This window comes from Zonotrichia albicollis, chromosome 12 (assembly GCF_047830755.1).
Source record: "Zonotrichia albicollis isolate bZonAlb1 chromosome 12, bZonAlb1.hap1, whole genome shotgun sequence".
Taxonomy (NCBI): domain Eukaryota; kingdom Metazoa; phylum Chordata; class Aves; order Passeriformes; family Passerellidae; genus Zonotrichia; species Zonotrichia albicollis.
The window spans coordinates 12,063,621-12,088,139 of record NC_133830.1 but is presented as its reverse complement, the minus strand read 5'-3'; the positions used below and the strand labels follow the sequence as shown (position 1 = coordinate 12,088,139).

General features: G+C 38.6%; 1 protein-coding gene across 2 annotated transcripts; it reads right to left on the bottom strand.

Annotated features, from left to right (window-relative positions):
- Positions 1-776: 776 nt before the first annotated feature.
- On the bottom strand, positions 777-22,415 carry DENND6A (DENN domain containing 6A). Of its 2 annotated transcripts, XM_005485448.2 has the most exons (20): positions 22,187-22,413; positions 19,544-19,582; positions 19,397-19,439; positions 16,653-16,765; positions 15,585-15,665; positions 15,129-15,234; positions 13,923-14,002; positions 12,454-12,516; positions 11,805-11,860; positions 11,345-11,467; positions 11,044-11,139; positions 8,942-9,036; positions 7,160-7,225; positions 7,004-7,068; positions 6,235-6,324; positions 5,495-5,548; positions 5,305-5,414; positions 4,643-4,745; positions 3,126-3,200; positions 777-2,650 (listed from the first exon to the last, which is right to left on the bottom strand). In XM_005485448.2, exons 1-20 carry the CDS (start codon positions 22,364-22,366, stop codon positions 2,519-2,521), a joined length of 1,770 nt encoding a protein of 589 aa, XP_005485505.2. In that variant the 5' UTR covers positions 22,367-22,413; the 3' UTR covers positions 777-2,518. The 2 variants fall into 2 exon arrangements, with proteins under 2 accessions (XP_005485505.2, XP_026648220.2); XM_026792419.2 differs by lacking the exon at positions 4,643-4,745 and having other exon boundaries at positions 2,506-2,650; positions 22,187-22,415.
- Positions 22,416-24,519: the final 2,104 nt, after the last annotated feature.

Below are 24,519 nucleotides of genomic sequence, written 5' to 3'. Positions count from 1 at the left end.
GTTTTCATAGAATCATAAAATGGTTTGGTTGGAAGGGTTGGATCATCTTAACCCACGCCCCTGCCACGGACAAGGACCTTGCACTAGATGAGGTACTCAGAGCCCTGTGCAGCCCACAGCTCCAGGGATGGGGCATCCACAACTGCTCCTAGGTGTGATGTTGAAAACCTTATTCTAATTCTAAATTATGTTCTTCTGAATCCAAAACCTGGTATAAATTAAGATGGAAAGCTGTATTTTTATAAAAGGAATCAATCATGCTTTAAATCTAGTTTGTGCCCAAGATGTTAATATGATCCTGACCTACCATGAAAACTATCAGGAAGCTGTAATGGAAGGAGTCCAGTTCTAGGTTTCCAATACTCACCTATCTGTTCAGAGCATTCAGCATTTACACTTCTTTTTTGGGCTAGGAAAATGAAGCTTCCCTGTGCTTGAGGATAGTTACTTTCTGGATCTCCAAGCTGGCCCAATCTTAGTGTATCTGGAATGTTCCCAGATACCTTTCACTATTTCACTGAGTACAATCTAACAAACACCTGCTTTAATCCAGGCCCTGCCCTTTGCTTTGCTGAGGATCCTGCAGCTCTGTCTCATTCCAACCATGATGCATAATCAAACCACAACACCACTCCATCACATTTCTGTGCAGCTCAGGGGTCCAGCTTCATCAAGCAGCAGTCTTTGCAAGCTGAACAGCTTGGCTTACACAGGGGAGGGGGAAAAACCAAACAAACCAAACACACCCATCATCTAAATCACATAACTTCCAAAGAAAAAAAATAAAAATCAAACTCTTTATTTTTGTTTAAAAAAATACGTATTTGCAGTCATGTGCTAGTTATCATAGTTGTTACCAGTTTACATGGTTCCAAGAAACAACACAGTGCTACAGATTAAATAGTTAAGATAATTTAGGGTATGAATGGCCACTTAATTTCTGGATTAGAAATTCTTTTCACAGGGCGTGCAAAAAAAAATTCTGCAAATTAGCAATTAATGCTGAAGTGGTATAGTTTATGTAACATAATAGATACATGAAACTTTTGGTCGTGAGTAATTGTATACAAAACATAACAGTATTAAAATACATTATTTTCATAAAAATACTGTTGTGACACTTTATATCTAAATAAGAAATTTTTATAAAGATGGTATGAAATATTTGTTATACAAAAGCATGTTCTTATAGCAGGATTATGTCATAAGATGTAAAAAATTCTATCCAAGCACTTAAAAGAAGAGTAATTTTTTTTTAATAACTGTGATCCACTTGACATATAAAAGTATATGCTGTGTGTGCACTATGGCATTATGTTTGCTCTACTTAAAACTGGTCAAAGTACAACACTGCATGTTGTTGGAGCAGCTGAGTTCTTATACACCACTGAAACTTGTTCAAGAAGATAAAACATCCCATTCTTGTTGCTGAATATGCAAGAGGAAGGTAGTCTTTATGCATGTCTGCTGTATGCACATACTGAGAATAATTTCATGCTACAATCTTTTTTTGCCAGTCTGACCTGTCCAGAGGCTTTTTTCAGCTGAAGCCAATATTTTCTCCCTCCAGCCTCATCACCTCCTCACACACCTGACTGGGTAAGTCAAAAATAATGAAGTTAAAAATTTTAACAGGAGTTGACTGGTATGATCTCCAACTGAAACAGACTGTGTATCAGCTAACTCTACCAAAATTACCCATTTTAAAATCCCTATTAGAACACCACAGTGTTCATTTCCTCTGATGAATACTGCATGCTTACATTTACATGAGTGATCCAGTTGAAATCCTGGATGTCAGCAGTTTAAAAGCACAAATTAGTATGTCATTACTTTAAGGCATGTAAGAGCACCCTGATAACTGACACTGAGTGGAAGAGATTTTCTTTCAGGAAAATTTTGTCAGCTGCCTTCTCTTCTTTAAAGATGCTAAATCAGTATCATTCTGGAAAGATGGTAAGAAGGAGAAACACAGAAAGTTAAGAATGGATCTGATCATTTCAGTTGCTCCTGAAACAGTTTTAAAAGCTGTGATTTACCAGTAAAACACCTCAGTTTTAAGGCATTCTGGCCAAATCACCGATATGTCAGTTGGACTTACCACTAGCTAAAAACTAAAAGTAAAAAACAAATAAAAGTCATCAGATACTACATCAACAGGACAGTACAGGTTCAATATTGCCTACCCCTGAGAAGGACTGGGTATAGCAGCACCAATTGGGAAACATTCTGCAATGCCAGCACTGCACTGTTGTCCTATACTGTGGCCCAGCTTATATGCCCACAGATTATTTTTAAGAGCACTTATTTAAAATAGTATTAGACATAAAAATCCCTTTAGTTGCATTGGTATTGAGTGGGAAAACAGTGAGAATGATATAGTGGGCTATACTGTTAGTACAGTCCATGTGTAGTGTTAATGTACTGGTTTAGAGCTGTGCTCCAAACTTGGTAAGCCGCTGTCTTCTGTGAGACCACTTGCCTTCTGGTTTTTGGCACCAAAAAAGCCCAGCAGAAATCATGTTGTGCCAGTTTTGAGCAAGATGTCCTGTAAGTCATCTGGCAGTGCCAGTATAATGTCATTGATGTGTGTCTGCAGCTTTTTCAGTGTGTCAGTGTTCACAGGAAGATGTTCTCTGTCAGCCTGCAACTGCAAAGGTACCAGAAAACAAGATTTGTACTAAAAATGCAAGGTTACCTTAAGAAATGTTAGTCATGTATTACAAAATCTGGAAAATGAATTCCTCATTTGTTGACTGAGTAGGAATTTGGACAACAGCAGGTTTCCCCAGCAACCACACAACAGTGAGAACACTGATTTGGACTTTCAGAAATAACAACAAAAATTGGTTTTCTTCTACCCTGGGGATTCAGATCAGTCACAGAATTACAAGTAATTAAAAAAACCCCAGCAATACAATGCTTCCAGCATAGCCAGATGATATTGGGAAGCCAAATAACTTTTCAGGCATGGCTGAAATTGACTGACTCTGTTTTTCAAGCCTGAATAAATGACTGGACCTTGAAACTACCCAGATAATGATGAATGTTTTCATTTATGTACTTGCAAAACCAGCTATATCAAGCTTTTATGTAGCTAAGTAATGTTCAATTCAGTTACTTACCAGTTTATTTTTTAACTTTAAGACAAGATCCACCGTTTCTACCTCAGTATGCTTCTGACTCCAGAAAACCAAGTTCTAAAATAAAAAAACCAGTCATTGAATTATTCATGGTTGCATATGTAATTTTCAAAAGAGGTCTTAATCTACACCTAATGTTCAGAATAGGTATTTTCTTTATTCCTATGCCATTTGCTAACCTCATTTTATTCATGCACTGTCTTTACTGTGAACTAAAAAATCTGCTGTATTTGTACTTCACATAACAGCAAACTCGCACACAAACACAATACAAATAAATTAAAGGGGGAAAAAAATCCTGCCAAACAGGCTCAGTTTGAGAAAGAGCATCTCTAATGCCAAATGGCAGTGAATGATTACCAAATCAGAACTGCCAGCACAATAAAGTATTACAGTAGCTCAGGGCAGTGCTCACTGTTTCTAGGGCACTAAAGGAGATCACAGTTGATAACTAGTAAAATACAATCAAGTGGATTTTCTTATGGAAGTTCTGCTCCTCTACCCCTTTAGAACTCTCCTATGAGATACATTTGTTCATGTACAAAGGAACATTTATTTTGTGGGTCAAAAGACAAAACAAGAAAGGAGCAGACTCAGTAAGAAATTTATAACAGTTCCTATTTTTTCATCAAGTTGATGTCAAATACAGTTGGATAGAGTCTAAGTTGTATAACTGACCTGCAAATTATTTGGTCTGCTCTATTTGAATAATCTGTTTGGATTTGCCACATTTTTATTGTTTGGGAATTGACAAGGCAAGGGATAAAAATAAATGGCTTTTGAGAAACAGAGCAATTTTGTTTGTTTGTTTTAAAGCTGTAGTGTTGCTTTACTTTGTTTTTGTTCTTCTTATTCCCTCTCTGGCTGTACAACATCTCCTCTGGTGATTCCTTTCTCTATCAGTTGTTCCAAATCAAATTATATTGATACCCACTTCAGCTTCTTAATTAAGGAATGGCTCTTACAACATCAGAATAGTTATGTGGCATTTTGTTATATATAAACAGACTTCACTTCTAAGGTTTCCATTACTATGCATCAGTTGTAGGCTTATTTACTAAATATATTTAATTAGCTGTCAATTAGAATGTCAAACTAGCTGAATTTTTACCTTTAAAGCTACAAACTGTATTGTAACTGAAAATATGCTGTCAAGAATGGAAGCTGAACAGAGTAATATTGTCAAGTAAGAGGAAAAAGCTTTTTTTTTTTTGAGGGTGGGTGTGTACTTTATTTTAAAATACACAACAAACCTAAAAGTAGGTTTTACAAAGGATGACAGTTGTTATGACAAGTGAATTATATTTCATATTGTTCTCTTGCTGAGTCAGTTCTAGCTTGTACTTGTTTAACTAAATCATGTTTTGCTAGATCAGGATTCACAAAACTGTCAACAATGTCACATTCAACCTATGAAAACAGGAGTAAAGCTGACTTGTGGGAGAATGTATTTGTATTACAAGATGATAAATATAATTGTAAGCACACATTTTTCTAACCTCATTACAGAGTGCTTCTAAATGAAGGGCCTCTAACTTCTGGGTCATTTCCCTCTGCCGGCTCCTAAACCAACCATCAAAGTTTGGGGATTTCAAAAAATGCCTGGTAAAACACCAAAGAAAAATACATTTTATATTTAAGTACAATGTGGTAACAGTGTTTTCTACATCATCAGATGTAATTATATTTGAGATTGAGCAAGATATTAGAACCCTTTCTCTACATACTTTCAAAAAGATGTAATAGTCTAAAGTAGAGATTAACATTAATTCTAGTAATTAAGACAAGGATTGAGAAAAGAATGTAAAGAACATGTGTCTGAAACACAATAACGATTAGGGAATTTGAGGAAAAAAAGAGATCAAAGCCCAGTTTGAAATAGCCTAATTTTTATATTTGTGTTTGATTGGAAGGAGGAATCAAGCTAGAACCAGAAAGAAAACCACAAATAACACTGATCTACAGAAACCTGTAATGCTAGCAAAAAAAGAGATTTAAGCAAGTAAAGTATGCTTAGTCCTATCAATTTCTATTAAAGTACATATTCTAAAAGAGCCTTACTCAAATCAATCCTGATTGTAAGTTTCCTCAGGAAAAAGAGCATTAATATTATTGATCTGTTTTAATTTATATCTTTTTTTATGCTGATGAAAGAAATTACCTGTAAAGTCCTATCCAATCTCCCTTTAAACCTGAGGTGAGCTGTGGTCCTGCTTTTTCCAAAGTCTTCATGAAGTCATCTTGACTAAACTGCCTCAGCTGTGGTGGACTCTATGGACAGAAAAATAAATTAGCAGACCTTAAGTTCTCTAATTACCAATTTCCAGCTCATTCAAATTCCACTTCCTCACCTTCCAGGGTGATATGCATTTCTGCAAAGGCATTAAGCTTGCCACGTAACGTTCCTGGGGAAAGGAAAAGGAAAGGTTGTTTGCATAACCAGTATTAAAGACACACAGTCCACATGTGTGTTTACTTATTGCTTGTGACCACAGCATTTTCTCTTCCCAGTGTTAGTACAGGGTGGGGTTGTGCGTATTTACCACATGAGAAAACAAGAAGGAGCTTATCTTATATAGACTGTATTTTCCCAACTCCAGAACTTTGAGCCAGTAAAGTTCAAGGAGGACACGAGACAATGAAGGATAGGAAGTAAGTGCACAGATAGAATATCTATATCCTGAACTTAAGCCACTGGTAAACAATCTCTCTTTTCTTTGGAAACAGTCCACAGAAGGTGGACAGTCCACCCCATATCGTGGGTGATTCCAAACAGTAACCATGCTTTGTATGAAGTGTTTGGAAGAGATGGTCTGAGTCCCTGAGGCAAACATTAGAGTTAGAATTAACCCACAGGAGACTGTCTGAGCTGTGGCTGTCTCTGCTCCAGCAAGGCTTGGCACAGGCATGGCCAGAGAGAGCCCCAGGGTGTCCAAGGCACAGGGAGTGGGGCCACTGCCAAGCGTCAGGTGTGACAGCTGGGCCCAGGCCTGATGCCAGGGCTGCACTGGAGAGCTACTGTACTTAGGCTAAGTCCAGAAAAACTATTCCTTATTGCTTCTGTAAAAAGCCCATTACTGTAAGAACTCACTAAAGGAATAATGAAACTTTCCGTCAGCTCCAAGAAATAGCGCCGCAGTATCACACTCTGGGCTTCTGTAGGACGCTTCTGTTGTACTCCCTTAAAAAAACCCAAAACAGCACATCACAGTCAGTCTGTTACTCCAAAGGATGTAGGTAGTTGTGGTGGGTTTACTTTTTATGAATATTTATTATCATCTGCATTCATTTGCCATTTGCCCACACACAGCATCTCCTACCCTGAACCAGGGAAGGAAAGCAATAGCATCAAGTTCTTTGTACAGACACATGTCTTTGCAATTACTGATTTTTTATTTTCAGGTAAAGAATTTCAAGGAAAGAAATGTTTCTATAGAGAAGTGTTTGCAAATCAGTTAAAATCTGGAAGCTCTAATTCTTACACACCTCGTCTGTGAGAATTTTAGATCAAAGAGACCAGAGTGGGGGTGGCAGAAGATGGAAAACCTCAACAGATGAACAGATAAAATACCTTAAATTCCCTAAATTATTAAGCTAACTTATTGAGGTCCACCATTCATATAGTTACAGGAGCTGCTAATAAGGCAGCAGCCCTTCTACAGTGAGGGTGTATACACACCTATATGTAGAGATATATACATATATCTATACATATAGATGTATACACCCTCATTGGGGCAAAGGAAGCAGAATCCAGTTTCATTTCAGTTACACCAAGTGCAGCCTGACATGAAACCCCTGTCCAACAGCACACAAAACACACAAACCAGCTGCCATTAAGAACTCATCTATGCCATTACCTTTTGCAACTGCTTAACGATTTCTTCATCTTTGTTCAAGTATGGCTTGTAAGAGGTATAAACACCTAAAGGAAAGAAAGCAGCATGTAGCCACAGGAGAAATGATATACACATTTTAAAATGAAAACACTGACAATTTAACCCTGAAGTTATTACCAGGTTTGGAGTCCAAAGTTTTTAGGTTCTTCAGTTTTTTCACTTTCACCTGCTTTGGAACTTCACCTGCCAAAACACATAAAGCCACCTTACTTGAAGACTATCCAATATTGCAAGAAACATTAGAAACACTGACAAGAATCCAAGTATATATCCAGAAACACCCAGCAAGCACATGAATAACAGCAAATACACTTTTTATTTCATATAAGTGTTCCTTTTTGAAAAGGAAAAAAAAACACCTGAAAACCTACAAAAACCCAAACAAACAAAAAGTGAACCAAAAAAGCCCCACAAACAAAACCAGCCAAAGGATGACCTTCTGAATTCAAACAGCCAATCAACATACAGATATATAGCAGAGAATAATTATTTTCTTAATTTCATATTTTTAGCCCATTTTCCCTTGTTCCCCTTAGTGTAAATGCTTTTGGGAACAAAACTTTGGTACCTTGGCATAATTAAAATTTGTATAGAAGAAAATCAAATAGAAGCCACAGATTAAGTGTTGTAAGGAAATGAATTTAAGTCTCCTTTGTCATAGGCCATACTAAGGGCTTTTGTTTTCCCAATTTATCCTGCTCCAACCAGAAGATCCTAAACCCTGTTCACAGTCTTGCAGCCTCATCAGAACCTTCCTCCTAAACCTAGCTGGATGCTCGAGTTTAGAAACAGTAACAGTTAAATTGCTCTTGCAACTGCAGAGTTGGGGAAAAATTAAGGAAAAAAACCAACAAAACATAATCAGAACCCTTCTTTGTCCCTAAAGAAATAAAATATAAATTCTTAAAGACAGGTCAGACAGATGCCTCTCTAGAACTTCCTGACTAAGCATTTCCCATAGCTACATCAAAACTAGAATTTCATACTTGAAACTGTATATCAGATTTGAGGGCCACCTGTTTAAATGGATTTCCAGAGTTAATTAAGATTCTACTTTTCAAACATAAGCTACGAGCAGCAAAGTAATTCTTCCCCACACTACCCTAAGCCCCCCCAAGTATTCTGACCATAGACAGACATGGTATTTTGAAGTTAAGCAAAACCTTACTTAATTATATTGAACATAGTATGCAATCCTTAATTAATTCAGTGTACTCAGAAGTTAAAATTAACTTCTTATACAAAAATTAATTTTATGGTGTTTTATCTTAATTGCATATTTATGCATTCCCCCTGTCAGAACAGTGTAGTGAACCTGCAGCAGCAAACAGCTACATTCAGGAATTTCACACAATAATTCCAGTGGTGGCAACTGACATTTTATCCAAACATTACATAAAAATTCTAGGCAATTGTGTAAGGAAATCATCCAGACTGAACAATTAATAATTACTGGAATATTGCCAGATTAGAAATATATTATCAAAATATTGTCAACAACTTTTTTTAGATTACTGTAACATTCAGAAATAGCTTTCACATGGGTGTCATATTCTGTGCTGGCTGCGACTGATTTATTATATTCTATTCACACTAAAATTAACATCAGTAATATATTATGTCTCATTTTAATACCTTATTGGGAGAGATACAAATTCAGGATTCTCTGAAAGGTAGAACATTATTACTAATGAGTATTACTATCTTTTGCATTTAAGATACTAGATTTGAAAAGACACAGAGCAGTCAAAATTCTAATTTCACTTGACAGATTTACATCCATGAAAATTAAGTTTGCATTAAATTAAATAAATGGAACAAAAGTACATATGTTGGTAAATAAATAAGCACACAGTTAGATCCCTTTGCACAGAATTGTAGAAAATATTTCTATTTCACCTGGAAGTTTGATATCTCCAATTCGGATAATGTGAGGCCAGTGCTGGAGTGTTTTAGCAAAAAAGGGATTTGTCACCCCTAGAATGACAGATGGCCTAGAAAAGTAATGACAATGATTAAAATATGACAGCAAGAGCTTCAGCCCTAACAAACAGAAAAGGTCAACTTAAGTTCTTCACTTGAAATTATTTTCCTTTGGTATTTAAGAGTTACATTTTAAATTGCATATAAGAGGACAAATGTTTATCAAAGTTTCAATGTTTTAGAAAATAAGACAGTTATCTTAAAGTAAAAACAACAACAATTGTTGAATAGAATAAAAATGACATCATCTGCTTAGACTTGGCTAAATTCTGCCCACTTGCAATGGTGAGAACAGCACATTGTCTGTAATTGGGGTTTTGTGATGTGTTGGTTTTTTGTTTGTTTTTTTATGAGCAGGAATCTGACCCATATTTGAAAGACAAATTGCTACTTTTCAAGGTTTGATGATAACAAACTCTCAGTACTTGAATGTGCATGTCATTAAGAAAATGAGACACTTAATACCCCACTTGCTTTAAGCAGCAGTTATCAAGGGAAGCAGCAGGAGCACTTGCAGAGCGCTGTGCCCCAGCTCTCTCTGTGCCAGATTTCTCTGCCTGCTCTGTGCTTGGGCACACAGGGAGCAAGGGGCAGTAAGAGCACAGTGCTGCAGCACAGCCCTGCAAAATTTGGGATCTATAGCACTGATAGGATGAGGGATGAACATGTTTTTCAACAGAGTGGCTGCCATCCATTTTACAGTCAAACATCAGCTAAGGAATATAGCAGTAAGTCTCACTGAAACTGCCATCTTAAAAATAGTTTATCATCCTTTTGTTAGACTGGTCTTAGAAATCCCAAAGTTTAACACTTTCTGTACACTACCCAGAAGTTTCTCTGCTCCACTCTATTATTAAGGTAATACATGGAATAGACATCATTTGGATTCTTCACCTCACTAAGAGCCATAGGTTTTTAAAACTATCTCCAATCTTTCCAACTTTTTGTTTTCCATAAGAACGTCAGGGCAATTTCAGCTCCATTTCAAATACTAATCTCTGCAGTGACCAACCTTTTTATTTTGCTACAGCAGAGTGGATGGAATTTCGAAACGTGGGTTACTACAGTTTAACCAAATTGTTCCTGGAATTATTTTTAGAAACTAAATTACATACTGCATAACCATTCCCATGGAACACAATCTAAAACATATTGCCTGTGTTTATGTGTTTCTCCACTGCTCCATCTCTGGCAATACACCAGTTGAAAGGAACACTACAGGAAAAAAAACCCCAACAAAACAAACAAAAAATCCACATCAACAACCTCTGGCTGTTCTGACATTAGAAGAAATTTATCTATCAAAAGATCACTGAATCTAACAAATGCATTCCATTCCAAAATCAAGTTGCATTTAAATAACATACACCTCCAGTATTTCTTAATGTATGTGCTCAAAATAACAGCAGGATTTAAAAAAAATAAAGGGAGAAAAAATATACTTAAAGTAGTTTCAAACATCACTAGTTTTGGACATTCACACTCATAAAAAAATAATTTCTGACTTATTTACATTAATAACCTAATAAATTTAGTGAAGAGATATTTGATTTTTAAATTGTCTTGACTAGGACTTAGCTTTACAAAACAGCTGTATGGGTGTTGAATTCTACAAGTCACTTTGTTTAGCAGTTAATTAAAAATTAAAACACAGCAGAATTTCCCAAGGAGCTACCCTAGAGATGATGTTGCACAGACAAACCCTTATGGAAAAGCAAGAACTTTTCTTGGGTTCACACCTGCAGTTTGACTTATTCTGTAGAGAATTATCCTATGAAACTCAAGCCTGGTTTAATGATGGCATTGTTTTGTAACTTCTTTGTCTTATCTAACTGGAATAAAAACTTAAATCAGCTAATTGCTGCACTCTGCATGATAATATCACCAAAAAAAAAGATAAGTCTAAACCTTATTCTCTAATTATAGAAATCCAGAACAGTTAAACAGTATTTTAATACAAATGCATGTTTATGAGTAGTTTTGAGCAACATCATCTCCAGAGAATTGGATTTACTTACGGGGCTTGTGTGCGAGTTGTGTATTCTTTGAATTCACTGTCGTGGATGGTGAAGTATGGCCTGAAGTCACTGCAGTACTTCAGTGGGGAAATACAGCTGCAAGGTACAGGAAGGATGAGCTTGATTTGTGTACTCAGTGCAAACTTTCATCAAACACACAAGCAAATCTAAAATTTGTAATGTTTTATCACGTTCAGATCAATGAAGGTCCACTCAGCTGGAATCTTACACCAACTCCCTCAGCCATAGTTAGAAAGGGAGAAAACACATTTTTTCTCTCTAGTTTTTCTACTCCATTTACCTAACAAGGGCCAACACAGTTTCTGAAGATTCTGCTGGTGATGGTGCCATCACAACAAGTGGTTCTCCCAGCAGCACCAGCTCCCAAAGCATCTGAATGTGGAAGAACACTGGACAGAAACACCTAAAAACAGATTGAGGTATTTTAATACATTTGAAAACATAAAATACATATTTCTTCTGGTTAACAAAGGCATAAAGAAGTCGTCTGTGGTAGTATTTTAATAGCAATTTGAAAAACAAAATACTCTTGTAAAATGGAACATTTAAAGAACTTGTTTATTTATTGCCATTGCAGCCTGTAGATTGTCAGTACTGTGTTTCAGCAAACTTGACAGAAAAAAATTAAAACCAACACTGATAAATGTTAGCTTACAAGCCATGAGATGTGTTAAGGAACTGCCATAAATCAAAAACATGTGGGAGCTCACAGCTAGGAATTATTCAGTCCAAGCTCCTACCTGAAAAGATCTACTTCATGAACAGTGGGTAAAGCCATGGAGATCTGAGCATCTGCCTAAAAGACATCGCAATGCTTGGTTTTTAGTCATCAGAACACCTAGGTATTAAATGAAATGGTTTCCCTTAAATGCTTACAGACAGTAGACAGGATATAGTCTAATTATTCATGTACTGCTGCAGTATTTAGTACATTATCTCCACAAGTACCTTTGTGTTCTATGAGCAGGACATCTCCCAAGACACCCACCCCCCCAGTCAAAATACTGAAGCTGTTTCAAACAACTGCACATGAAGACACAGACATATTGGTTTTATAAACATCTTCTACAGCTAAAGACTTTTAATTCTGTATCCATCATCAAAAAAACCCAAACTATCCAAACTTTAAAAGGATGTTCAGGTTAGTAATTGTCACCCAGCTATCTTCTTCCAGGACCTGGACATCTCTCCCTGCTCAGGGTTACAGGGTTAGAATATCCTTTCTATGAAGAATCCAAATCTGGACTACTCCATTCAAAGTCTCAACGATTATTATCATGTAGTATATGATGATTTGCTACCCATCTTTTCTAACTACCAAGTTTACAGAATGAAGCAGATCTCTGGCTTTGTCTGGGGCTGTATACAGTATCAGTATCTAATCACTACCTGGTGCATATTCTGCACTATCGGTGGTGTTCCAGGCTTGTCACGATATGTTGGAATCCGCAACTTGGAAAGAAAAAGAAAGATTTATTTTCCCTTGTACTGAATCCAGCAGACACTTCAATTGCTGTCTTACAGAAAATCTGTAATACTTTGAGAGGATATATATTACAGCACGATGCTTATTTACTCTACAGCACTTCCATCTACAGAATTTCCAGTAGCAAATTGACTAATAGAATATGAAAACAATACTTCAGTTTAAAAAGAGTCAAAATTGTAGCTGTAATTTCAAAAAAGTACCTATAAATTTTGTAAAGAATGATCTGAAACCAGGTCTTGGGGTTTTAAGATGGTACAGAATTACTTTTAGAAAAAAATTCTCTCCTAAAACATCAAGACGTTAAGGCAAGAGAGACTTGCCAGAATCCAAATAGTCTGAACATCTGAGGCTTCTCTGGATTCACAGTTTGCATCTGTAAGTCTTGAGTGCTACAAATTGAATCATAGTGGAAATGGATGTCATTTACACACAACACTTAAAACTGCCCAAGCAGTATAAAAACCAGGGACAATATCACTGGACAGTAATTATGGCTTTACTCAGTTTAGGAATGCAATTTCAGTTCTCATGGGTAAGAATTATTGATGAGATAAATGTAGGCAATGCCCAAAAAAGACACATCTGATACTCCTCACCACCCTGCATCCAGAACCATTCTTTTAAATTTCTGATGTAGTATAGTTTCAGAAACTTATTTTTCTCCCTCTCTTTCCAAAAACTTGAGTTTCTGCTGAGAAGGTACTTCTGGCTGTAACCTCCAACTCCATCAAATCCATTTAATTGCACTTCATACAGATTATGAAATTAATACAACTCCCAGAAGCCCAGTTCTTAACCACTGTTTAAACTCAACAGTTCTTCACTATGCCCTAGATACAACTTCTTTAATGGCTTTCTTCAGACATATTTCACTGCCATTAAAAAATACAAACAGCACGAGCAATTATTTCTGGTGTGCAGGACAAAAAAGATTTTTACTCAGCTTTCAGAAATGAGAATGATTTTTAGTCAAGCAAATATTTAGTTTGCTTGACTGGAATTTAACTCTCAGTATTTCCAAGGGCTACTTTATGTTTGATTTGACAAACATAATTAGCACTGAAGTCTCCTAGAATGCAAATTCTAGGAGGGATAATACAGACACTGCAACTAGTAATTGTATTGAAACATGACTTTTTAGTAGCTACTAAAATTAAATATTAACCTAAGCATTATAAAAGATCTTCCCTTCCTCCCCTCAATTGAAGCACTTGATCAAGATCTCCCAGACCTTCACTCTGAGTGCTGTAAACAGCTACTCCTGTTTGGAAGATCAGGACAATAAAAACAAGGCACAAGGCAGCGAGGAACTGCACAGTGAAAGGTGGGGAAAACACCCTCAGAGAGGAACAAGTGCAGGAGTCCTCACCTTCATTATGAGACCCATAAGAGGCAACTGCAGAACTTTCCCTGGAACTGGTGCTGGCCAACGATCAATGTCACTACAAACTGAAAGAAAAATACCAACGTTTCTGCAAGCTATAAACCATGATCACAGAGTCACCTTTGTGCACACTGCAACTTGAAATTAGTGCTAATAATCCACAGCAGTTCTACTTGTCTCTCAATCACAAGATTTACAGCTTTTTGTTTGTTTGCTTGAAGTTTTACAGCCTTTTGGACATTATGTATTATTCCATTAAACTATAAAGATTTTCATTTCAAGAAAACAGTGTTCTCTGGTCTTCCATTTTTTTGTAGCATTGAGATTTTAAATTCAGTGAAGAAATGTTACCTGAGAAACCATGAAAGTACATACTAAAAAAATTCGAAAAGAACACCTCCATTTATGTATATTGGCCACTGCAGAACCAATAAACAGTTAAGCAGTTAAGGAAAAAGCTGGTTTGTAGCTGGCTACAAAGTTTTCCAGCATTTTCTTGTAAACCATTATGAATATAAAACATAATTCTTATAGTTTCTGCAGAGCTTATTTTGCTCATGATACAACCTCTCAAGAAAACAGGTGACTGAAAAATGCAATTCTTTCATGGTTTACACAAATTGTTTCTCAGTGAAAACACAAAACCATGAAAGCTGTATGGGGCAGGCACAGTACACAAAACAGAGCTCTTCCAGGCAAAGAGCAAATAACTTTTCTATTTGTCTTTCTCCAGCTCTTTCAGCTCTGCAGTGAGGCTGAGGCACCTGTTACCAGCGCTGCTCTGTCACTTTTTCCATTTGGTCAAAAAACAAACAAATCACACACACAAAAACCAAACCTCAAGCAAGATGACATTTGTACAGCTGCTCAGCAAAAGCTGTCAGACTGCCCAAAAGGATTTGGGTGGTGAAGAGTGCAAAGTAAGGATTGCCATCAGCTCCTTGTGCTCAACAGCTGTCCTGAAACACACACAACCCTAGGTGTGCTTCAGGAGGGACCTCCAACTCTCCCAGGGAAGATCCAGAATTCAATTAGCTCTGTTCACTGATCTAGAAGTGAAGCCAGTTTGCTAAAATTTCAACCCTCTACTCTGCAAGAAGACCAAACCACAAACTAGAACATGACAGTGTTGTTTATTTCTCCAGAATAAGTGTGTGATAGTGTAAGAGTCCAACACTGTAGGACCACTACCTGCTTCCAGGAAAGCTTCACTTTTCTCAAAATATTCTGGTGCAATTTGCTTAAGCATGGTACGAAAGAGATGGACATAAGGCAGCTTGCTGATGAGGACCAGTGACTGGAATAAAGAGTAACAAAAGAGATTTTCAGTCAACACTTTTCCTCAGTTCTACTGCACCTGTTACCCTCAGACAATTCCAAGTGGGACTTCTCTCACACATGCAAGCCAACCACACATCTGACTACAGGCAAACTGCAGACAAACAACTGCCAAAACTACCCAACTTCTTTGTTTTTAAACATACACACAAAACTCTCTCTTCTGACAGTATACCTGATGTAAAATTCCAACAATTTACTATAAATTAACAACTAATTTAGTTAGAAAGCAAGACAGTGTTCCTGTTCCTCTGCAGTCACTGAAAATTAATTTCTAAATTAATATTTGCCTGAAAGAACTGAAATTACCTTTTGAAAATAGCCTCTTTTTAATGACTTGTCTCGAACTTGTCTGAAATACACATAGCCATAGTAATAGGCTGAGTCTTTCTGCAAAAGAAAAGAAAGAATTCAATACAATCACCTGCTACTGCCCTGTTTTTTGAAGCATTCAACATAGTTTAAAAGCCTATTCCCCTGTGAGCTCCAAAGTTGATCAGACACAATAAACTAGAAGGATTACTATGTTTATTAACATTATCTTCTTTAGTAAGTACTTCAAAGAGAAAACGTCATCATGGGGAAACAGCTGTGCTTTCTGGCTTTACTATTTTTATATCTACATTCTCCTGACACACTCTGAAACCAAAACCAGAAATAATTTCTTGAAGAATAAAGCAACTTTTATTATTCTGCAAAGTAGCGCTAAAAAGATTTTAGCAGTTAAAAACCTTAAAGCCCTGACTTGAAGAGATAAAACCTAGTCTTTCAGTGTATTAGTTTTACAAAAGATTCTTGGAATATTAAGGAAGTAGGCTGCCAAACTTCAAAGACAAGACATCAGCTTTATGCTTTCTACAAAGAGGAATTCAAGTATTTGCCACATAAACAGAAGTGAATTCAGTTTGAGAACCAGGCTCCCAGAGGCCTCAATATTCCCTATGGACATGATGAGAACAACTTTTGGCCACTTCCTCTTTTAGGTAACTGCTCCAGCTTCAAAATTGAAGGGTGGAAACTGAGACAGCCCAACTTGCTTGGAATTGTTTAAATTAAGTTACAAAGAACTTCATATTTCCACAACAGTAATGGTTCTTACAATTTGGTCTATGGGTTCCTAGTCAATAATGAAACAGATTTGGGCTTCAATTTAATTCCTTGTAATCCAAAATGCACACTACCAAAACAAAGAATAGTTAATGAAATTTATTATTATTATTATTATTATTATGATAACATGCTACAACAACCATGAGTTTTGACTTTCAGGACATCCACTTCAGAGATTTTTCTTTTCAAACATTATACTTAAAGGTGAAGACCCACAAATGAACATTACCCAAAAGAAATTTAACTTCATTTTTTCTCATTTCCAACCTTTAAGTAAACTGGTAGATCTCTATCCAATTGGTCCAGAAAACAACAGAATGAGACTTTCCTTCCAGGAGACCGTCGGAATCTAAAACAAAATTGTGTGTCCCCAAGACAACCTACATGGGGAAGAGATAAATGACACAGTATTCACAGTTTGAGCCTTGTTTAACATGAGGACTTGCTTACAGCCAAAGAGGTATCAGAGTTTTGGTTGATTTATCTTGCATTGCCCTTGTGAACATTAATATATTTAAAATTTTTTAAATGGTAAATTTGGCATCTTTGCCAATAGTAAATATACTGTCTGCAACAAGGAAAAAAAAATCATGTCCTCAAACAGGTAAAATGGCTCTTCTCCTACTGCCATTCCCCATTCCACTGGCATTCCTGCACAGTTTTGATTATCTCAGCCATGGCATTCCTCTGCTACATGGCTGCACTTTACCTCTTTTTCTGACACCATACAGTTCATACAGATGTCACACTGTAGGAGTGCATTATGCTGATCTGTAACTCCACAGGCAGGTCTAGGATTCATCATTTTGAATGCTGCAAAGCTAATTGCTGAAAACTGAGTGAAATGGAGTAGGACTTCCCAGTAATATCCCCAAGGAGCAAAGTTTTCCTTTACTTCTATCAAAATGAATTTCTTAGAGAAAAATGTAACAAATTCTCTGCGGAACTGTTTCACCAGACTTTAAAGCTCCATTTCATCTTCTCTTTCAGTCACATCCATTCTGCTGCAGCAAGCACAGACAGCCCAAGCCCTGAGTGCCAGGGACATGCACAGAGCACCCAGGGCTGAGCCTCACAACCCCTGGAGCTGCTCACAATCCCTCCGTGCACCAAGATAAAAGCAAAAGTAGCAGAACACGGCGAGATGGGACCTTGAATTCCAACAGGTAACAAGTGCTCAGCAAGGGTGCAATGATAAGAAAAACCACAGCACATGCCAATACCACAGCACTAAATATTTGCTTCAACTTCTCAAAGCTCCTTCCCTTCATCCAATGGAAAAAAAGCCCTCATGAACTGTTGTAAAAATCTACACACAGAAGACCCAAATTACTCTTAATCATTACTATGTTCAAATATCATTCAGAATATGATGTCTTATTTAAGAAGCTCTTGCAGAGAAGGTTGGTAAATATCTATTCTTTTTTCAATTATCCATGCAGAGAAGGCAAAGCATTGTTTTAAAAATAACTGTACTGCAAAACTCAGCTTAAAACCACAGTTGTTGTGATCTAGTAGCTCATTAAATCATTTTTCTCCTCTAAATTCCCAGCCACAAGTACTGGCATAATCCCTCTTTGTAATATTAAGAGTAAAAAGTTGAATTAACCTTTTGAGCCATGAAAACCTGGGATGGGCTGACCTCAAATTTAGCTGCAAGCTAGTAATTTCCTTCACTGCTCTATTATATAAAGCTTTTCTTTTTATGCTAAGGCCTATGATGAAAAAATAAATCCTAACAGAGAGGATCCACTACCAGCCCTGTGGAAGGCAGGTTTTACACAGGTTATTCCCTCTACTTCATTTGAAACTTAAGCCAACCAAGAATGATCAAGAACCAACAGTTCTTAATAGGGACATCATAAAAAGCAAAACTGTGGAATTTTTCCCTGCTGAAAATAAAACCTCCTCACATATACCTATTCTGTCTGAAGTAGAATACTACACTGTTATTTGAAAAAATACATGAAAAATTTTTAAGAAAGCAACCTTTGCTCTTAACACATGATTCTGTACCTTCAAGATACCTTTTAAAGATTAAAGATACTTAACATTAACAATGAGAGTAATTAGAACATACAATTAACTCCTACTTCAGTAACAGAAAGAAGCTGTGCTTCTATTTGCATATAGAATAGTAAGAACAGAGAAAATACCTTAATTTCAGTGATATTTAAACAAAGAAGGAAAACTAGCCAAAATACTTTGTAAAATTACATAAGAGAGAGCTCACACACATTAAAAGCACACATCTGCATCACTCCCTATCCAAGCTGTCATACTGCAGAGCATCCAAAAGCAGAGTCACTGCAGTTACAGGCACAATGCTCGTCCTGCAAGCTTTGACTTCTGATAGAAATAAATGAGAAAGGAAGTGTCTGAACTTCTGTAATTTCTTTTTGCAGGTGGTCCAACCCATCAGCCCCATGCCCCAATTTCTCCTTGGCAGCAGAAGAGCAGAAGTTTAGATTGGAGAAAAATTTAACAAGCAGGACCACACACAGCTACAGGCACAGCAACAATGCACAAGACAGCTGAGGTTTTCCTTTCACAACTGTTCTTTCTAAATGCTTTTGAATTTAAAAGTCAATTTCACTGTTACGAACTTAGAAAATACACATTTAGTCCTTTATGAGAAGGGGGTCCCATATACTTCCATTTGCTTTACTAAATCCTTCAAATTCCATACCTACTCTCCTCTCTACACTGACAATACTATTACTTTGTTTAAAGAGGAAGATTAAGATGCTCATTCTTTACCTGCCAAGTATTCTGAAATGTCTGCACAAATGTCATCTGGAGGTCTTACACACTTACATAAACCAGAGAAGAATCCTCAGACCTTACTGCAATGCAGACAGTTGCAGCTTTATATTTAACCTTAGCTGCAACGTTTCTGTATTGCAATGTTAATTAAGATATATAAATACCTATTTGATCTAAAGCCCAGAACACATCCTGTCAAATTCTTTTTTAACACAGTTTAGTTCCAGAGAGAAGAAAGCACTTACCCGAATTAGAATCTGGAAAAGACAAATAGCAAATATTGGTTTTCTAAAGGGTAGGGAAAAGAAAAGACAGCTGTTACATTTTCTGAGATATAATATATTTATATTTCCTAAGCTAAAACAAAATGATATATAGCAATTATGACTTACCTCTTTATCTGTGAGTTTGGAATGTGGAGGATATATCACCTAGAGGAAAAAAAGGGTATTATTTTATTTGAAAATAAGCTGGATATAAGCAATAAATTTCCATCAAATATTTTAACAGTACAACACTCAAACACCTTCCCAGCTGTAGGACATTTTCAATTGTAAGCTATTAATATTATGTCTCAGTTGTTATCTTCATATGCTTTTAAGCTTTCTTGATCACCCATCTTTGCAAGGTATTTTGGATGCCAGTTAGAGACCACACACATTAATTTAAAAAGATACATTCACAGCGCACATTCTGAGTAGTTGAGATTTTTGGTGCAAAAGGTCTCAAAGGAGAGCAAGATTACATCTTTTAGATTTAACTTGTACATGCAAAATGCAGTAGAGAATTACATTTAAAGCAAACACACATTGTCTGAAATCTGTTGCAATCAAAAGTCAGGCAGGAGTAACCAAAATTCAAACACAAAACATGATCTATATTATCATCAGCTCTTGGAGGATGAACACTAGTCCCTAATGGCAACTATGGAAGCTCAAGGAATAAACTCAAAGTCATGGCTTTTTGTACTAACAGAAAAACAAACAGATCATGTAGTAAGCTTGTACAACACAGAAATAAAAAATGATGCAACACGACCAAGATGCGGAAGCACAATTACTTCAGAAAAGAAAGGATGTACAAAATGAGTGATTATGCAAGCAGGTGGGAACAGAATATACAGGAAAGAGGACAAACCTCAGACACCTAAATTTCACCCAAAAAAGTCCTCAAAACAACCCACAACCCACTCCAAAACTCCTGAAATGCTTGGCGAGCTTATGAACAGAGGAAATTTGACATAAATTCCAGTATTATGTTTCACAGAAGGTTTCAGAGCTTCCAAAGATGGGACCTAGTTGAAGAGCAGAAGTTCAAGGCAGGAACAGCAGCTTCAAGCAGTCCTCATCTCACCATACAGCTAACATCCCATTATCTCATTTAATCTTGTTCTGCTCAATGTAAGTACATTTATTTCCTGGAAACACAACACTATCCTACTCTATAGAAAACAAGATATACCCACTGGCTGATCTCTGACTAAGCACCTTTCGGTCCTCCAGCCATAAAATCTCCAGGGCATTTTTTTCCCTCAGTCTCCTATCAAATGATGTCCAGCTGTGTAAGACATGATTAGCACAAGTGAAGCTGAAAGCAGACACCAGTGGAACACCTGCATTCTGCATGGAGTAAACCTATCACTGCCTCTTTTCCAACCCTTAATACTTTCCTTTGCTACCTTATGCTAAGCAGCTGTACACTAAATGCAACTTTCAGAAGCTGAATGATGCTGAATTATCCACATTTAGTCAGAAGGCTGGCATACAGACTTGAATTCATACTCGTTCTCCTCACTAGCAGGTGTTTCTTCCCAGAATTCCTGCATAAACTGAAGCTAATTATTCTGCATTATTCTGCATGCAGCTACATGCTGGGAGGGGGAAAAACCCAACAAAACAGGCCTTAGTTCTGTAGACATTTTAAGACTCATTTTATCCAGTTAAATTAACGTGATTGTCAATTGAGAAGTCTCAGCCAGGACAGAGGCTGTGCTTCCCTCAGTCACTGAGCACAACAGCTGCCCAAGTCACAGGTTATACAGAAACCTTTGTCTTTGTTGTTAACACCGCCTCATAACATCAAAGGAAGAGAACTCAGATAATTAACACAATATCCTGGTTTTATCTGCATTTCTTTGTGGCCAACAGTTATGTATTTTACATACTGCAACAGCCTGGTTAAATTTTAGGCCAGTCTGCCAGGCGTTTACACTGGCACCCCTTTAAGGCAAGGAAAAGAGAAAGAAAAAGACATTTTCCCTGCAGACCAAGAGTTTGCTGTGCAGTCACATGGTGAAAAGAGCAAAACAGGATGTGAAACTGATCCGAACAGTAATTCTTCTTTCCATTTCCCAGACTGTGAGCTCCCCGTGCCCTCCCAAAGCAGTGCCACAGCTGTCCCTGCCCGAGCCTTCCCAAAGCGGTGCCACAGCTGTCCCTGCCCTCCCAGAGCGGTGCCACGGCTGTCCCTGTCCCTGCCCTCCCAAAGCGGTGCCACGGCTGCTCCTGCCCTCCCCAGATTGTGCCACAGGTTCCCCGCCTGTTGCACAGAGGGCACAGCCGGGAGCTGCAGCCGCGCATCCAGCTTGTGCTGAAGGAAAACGCTTCGAGCCCGTAGAGAATCTTTTCGCACACCTCAGCGACCTGGTGAACGCTGTTAATTATGAAGATCACTCACATTCTCCTTATTATCACATTTTTTAACACCTAGACGCCATAGAAATCAGCACTATTCGTACGTAAAGAAAGCCAACGGTGTACTTCATATAAATCCCGGGACGCGATGCAAACCATTTAAAAGCGCCCACCGCCAGCACAAGCAGAGCTGCACCAGCCTCACCCGGGACAGCCGAGCCGGTTCACCGGGGCGCTGCCCCGCTCGCCGCTCCGGGGCTCCGCACAACCACGCTTCCTTAGGCACGGCCGAGCTTCCCCCGCCTGTGTGCAACACCGGGGCCAGAGGAAGCGCCCGATTCCGGCGGGGCCCCGCCGCAGCCCGCAGGGCGAGCGGTGCCCCCCGCCCGCCGCCGCACGTACCTCCACGGCCTGGCCCAGCTCCAGGTCGAAGCCCACCACGCACACGCAGTGCAGCCAGGCTGAGAAGCGGTCCCAGGGCAGCAGCGACAAGCACTGGTCGGGACTCTCCGGCTCCGCATCCTCCGCAGCCACCTCGGCACCACCCAGCCCCGACTCCGGGCCCCGCTCCCGCCGCGACATGGCCCCGACCCCGGCCCCGCCGCGCGGAGTCAGGTGACTCGCGTCGCCCCGCCCGCTCCCCCCGGAGCCGCTCGGAGTGGGAGGGGCCAAGCAGGCACCGAGGGAGGCCAAACCATTCCTGCGGGGAGCGGGGGGGGCGGTGCTGGGGGCCGTAGGGAGGGAGCGCCCCCGCGCGGCCCGCCAGGGAAGGGCTGCGGTGCTCCCGGCCCGGCTCCTCCAGGCGGGCACCGGGCGGGCGGAGCTGCTCGGACGGGGAAAGCGGGGAAAGCAGCTCCTGTCTCGGGGCTGCGGACACCGCACCGGGCCCGGGGAGCCCGCCCCAGCGGTGCTTAGCAGGGTGCTCGCGAGGGCAGCTCTGCAGGCAACGGATCAGTCAGCGCTCTTTGCTCTTTGACATGTCAGTGACGGCACCTGCTGGGGCCGCCGGGGCCGCCGAGTAATGAACAGCCGTGTCCCCAGCGTGAGCTTTGCACCGCTGAGCGCGGCGCGGGAGGGACATGGAAATACCCCTCTGGCTGATGGCTGCACAGCTTCACCCTCGCAGGATCACTGGGATGATAATAAAAAAAGCATCCAAATCTCTTAAACCCTCTTTTATTGCCTTAGCCAAAGCCCAAGCTCTTTAATAATGTAAGAGCTTTCAAATAGTCTTTTAGCACAGTCCAACAGCTATTTATATTTCATTATGAAACATTTTGTAGAGTTAAAAGTGCTAAATAGCTACTTTATTTAACAAAAAAGAAAAATAAAATGTCATGCATTCACCTCCCCCAAAACTCCATACCTCTTTTAATTTAATTATTCACACTAGATTTTGGTTGACTGCTACTAGAATAGCTTCAGCAGCAGTAGGTGTAGATGAGCTGCTACCTGAATCATTACCTGCCATTTTTTCTCCAGAACGGGAGTTGCAAATATTAAAACCAAGATAATACATCTATACTTACTTAAAAGAAAATGTAGGATGCCTTAGATGCACTGTTTCCTTAAGGCCCATTAACAACATTTGTTTTTCAAAAGCAAACAGCTAGAAATTAAAAGTATGCTTTGATCACTGGATTATTTTCTAGACAAAAGATGAACAAACATATAACTCAGACAAAATTATAACACACAAAATTATCATGGTAGTAACTTGAGATACAGCGGCCTTCAGTCATCTAAAGCATGAGCAGCAAAGTGAATGTTAGATCCAGGCTGAGATAGGAACGGGGCTCTGCAGTGTGCAGCCTCGGGCAGGCTCTGTGGGAAGGTTCTTGCTGTCTCCAGCTGCTTCAGGTGTTTTACAGTGATACCATGCAAGACTCACAGACTTTTCAAGTAGTTAACTCCTAAATTCTGTAGATTCTCTTGACAAAAACATTCTCATAACTAAGACTGAGCTTAATCAAGTTCAACTCAGTGCAATGAGTCTCAGTGGAATTTAATTTGCTGTTTCCATTTAGGAACTTAAATGGCCTGGCCAAAAGCTTTTATCACTTGGTTTAAGAAAAGATTTCATGTCACTGCTTCTTATAAGCCTTCCCTTGCTTATATTCTTGCTGTCATGGGCAAACCAAAATTTTTAGCTATTATCATCACGCATGTCCTTCTAGTTTTTGCTGGCCCCTTCTTAAATTTCCATGTGAATAAAAAAGTGTAAGTGTATCTATGTGAAATAATAAGAATAAAGTACTTAGTAAGAGTGATACATTTTATTAAACAGTAAATTAATTCCACTGGATGCTTAACAAATAGTCTTTTGGCAGGAAAAAGTTAAGACAATAGACACGTGATCCCTGATAAAAAAGTACAGAAGAAAGAATTCTTACCTACTGGAGATATTCCAAATAAACAGTTATTCAGCAAGATTTTTACTTAGCCATTTTAAATACATTTTAGTTTTGACAAAATGTGATTATCCCCTTCAGTTGAGAAAGAAAAATATTTCTGCATGTATTGTAACATTTAGAAACATCTGAGTTTCCTTTTCAAGAAGCATCAATGCAGGACAAAAAACAGACTTCAGAGCTGGGGACCACCTAACTGAGAGCATTTTGCTACAACTTGCAATAAAGCCTTATAAAACACTAGGGCTCTGCATATGGAATATGCCCTTACAAATCTCCAGGAACTCTGCTTTGTTTTGCAGAAATACAGCCATCTGGAAGGGT

What these genes read in the sequence shown, in the direction of transcription:
- DENND6A (XM_005485448.2), bottom strand. Translation starts at nt 22,366, where the DNA reads ATGTCGCGGCGGGAGCGGGGCCCGGAGTCGGGGCTGGGTGGTGCCGAG. An exon ending in ACAACTCGCACACAAGCCCC is followed by an intron (nt 9,037 to 11,043) that starts GTAAGTAAATCC and finishes TTACTTTTCTAG; the next exon opens with GCCATCTGTCATTCTAGGGG. An exon ending in AAAGTTTCATTATTCCTTTA is followed by an intron (nt 5,549 to 6,234) that starts GTGAGTTCTTAC and finishes TCCTTTCCCCAG; the next exon opens with GAACGTTACGTGGCAAGCTT.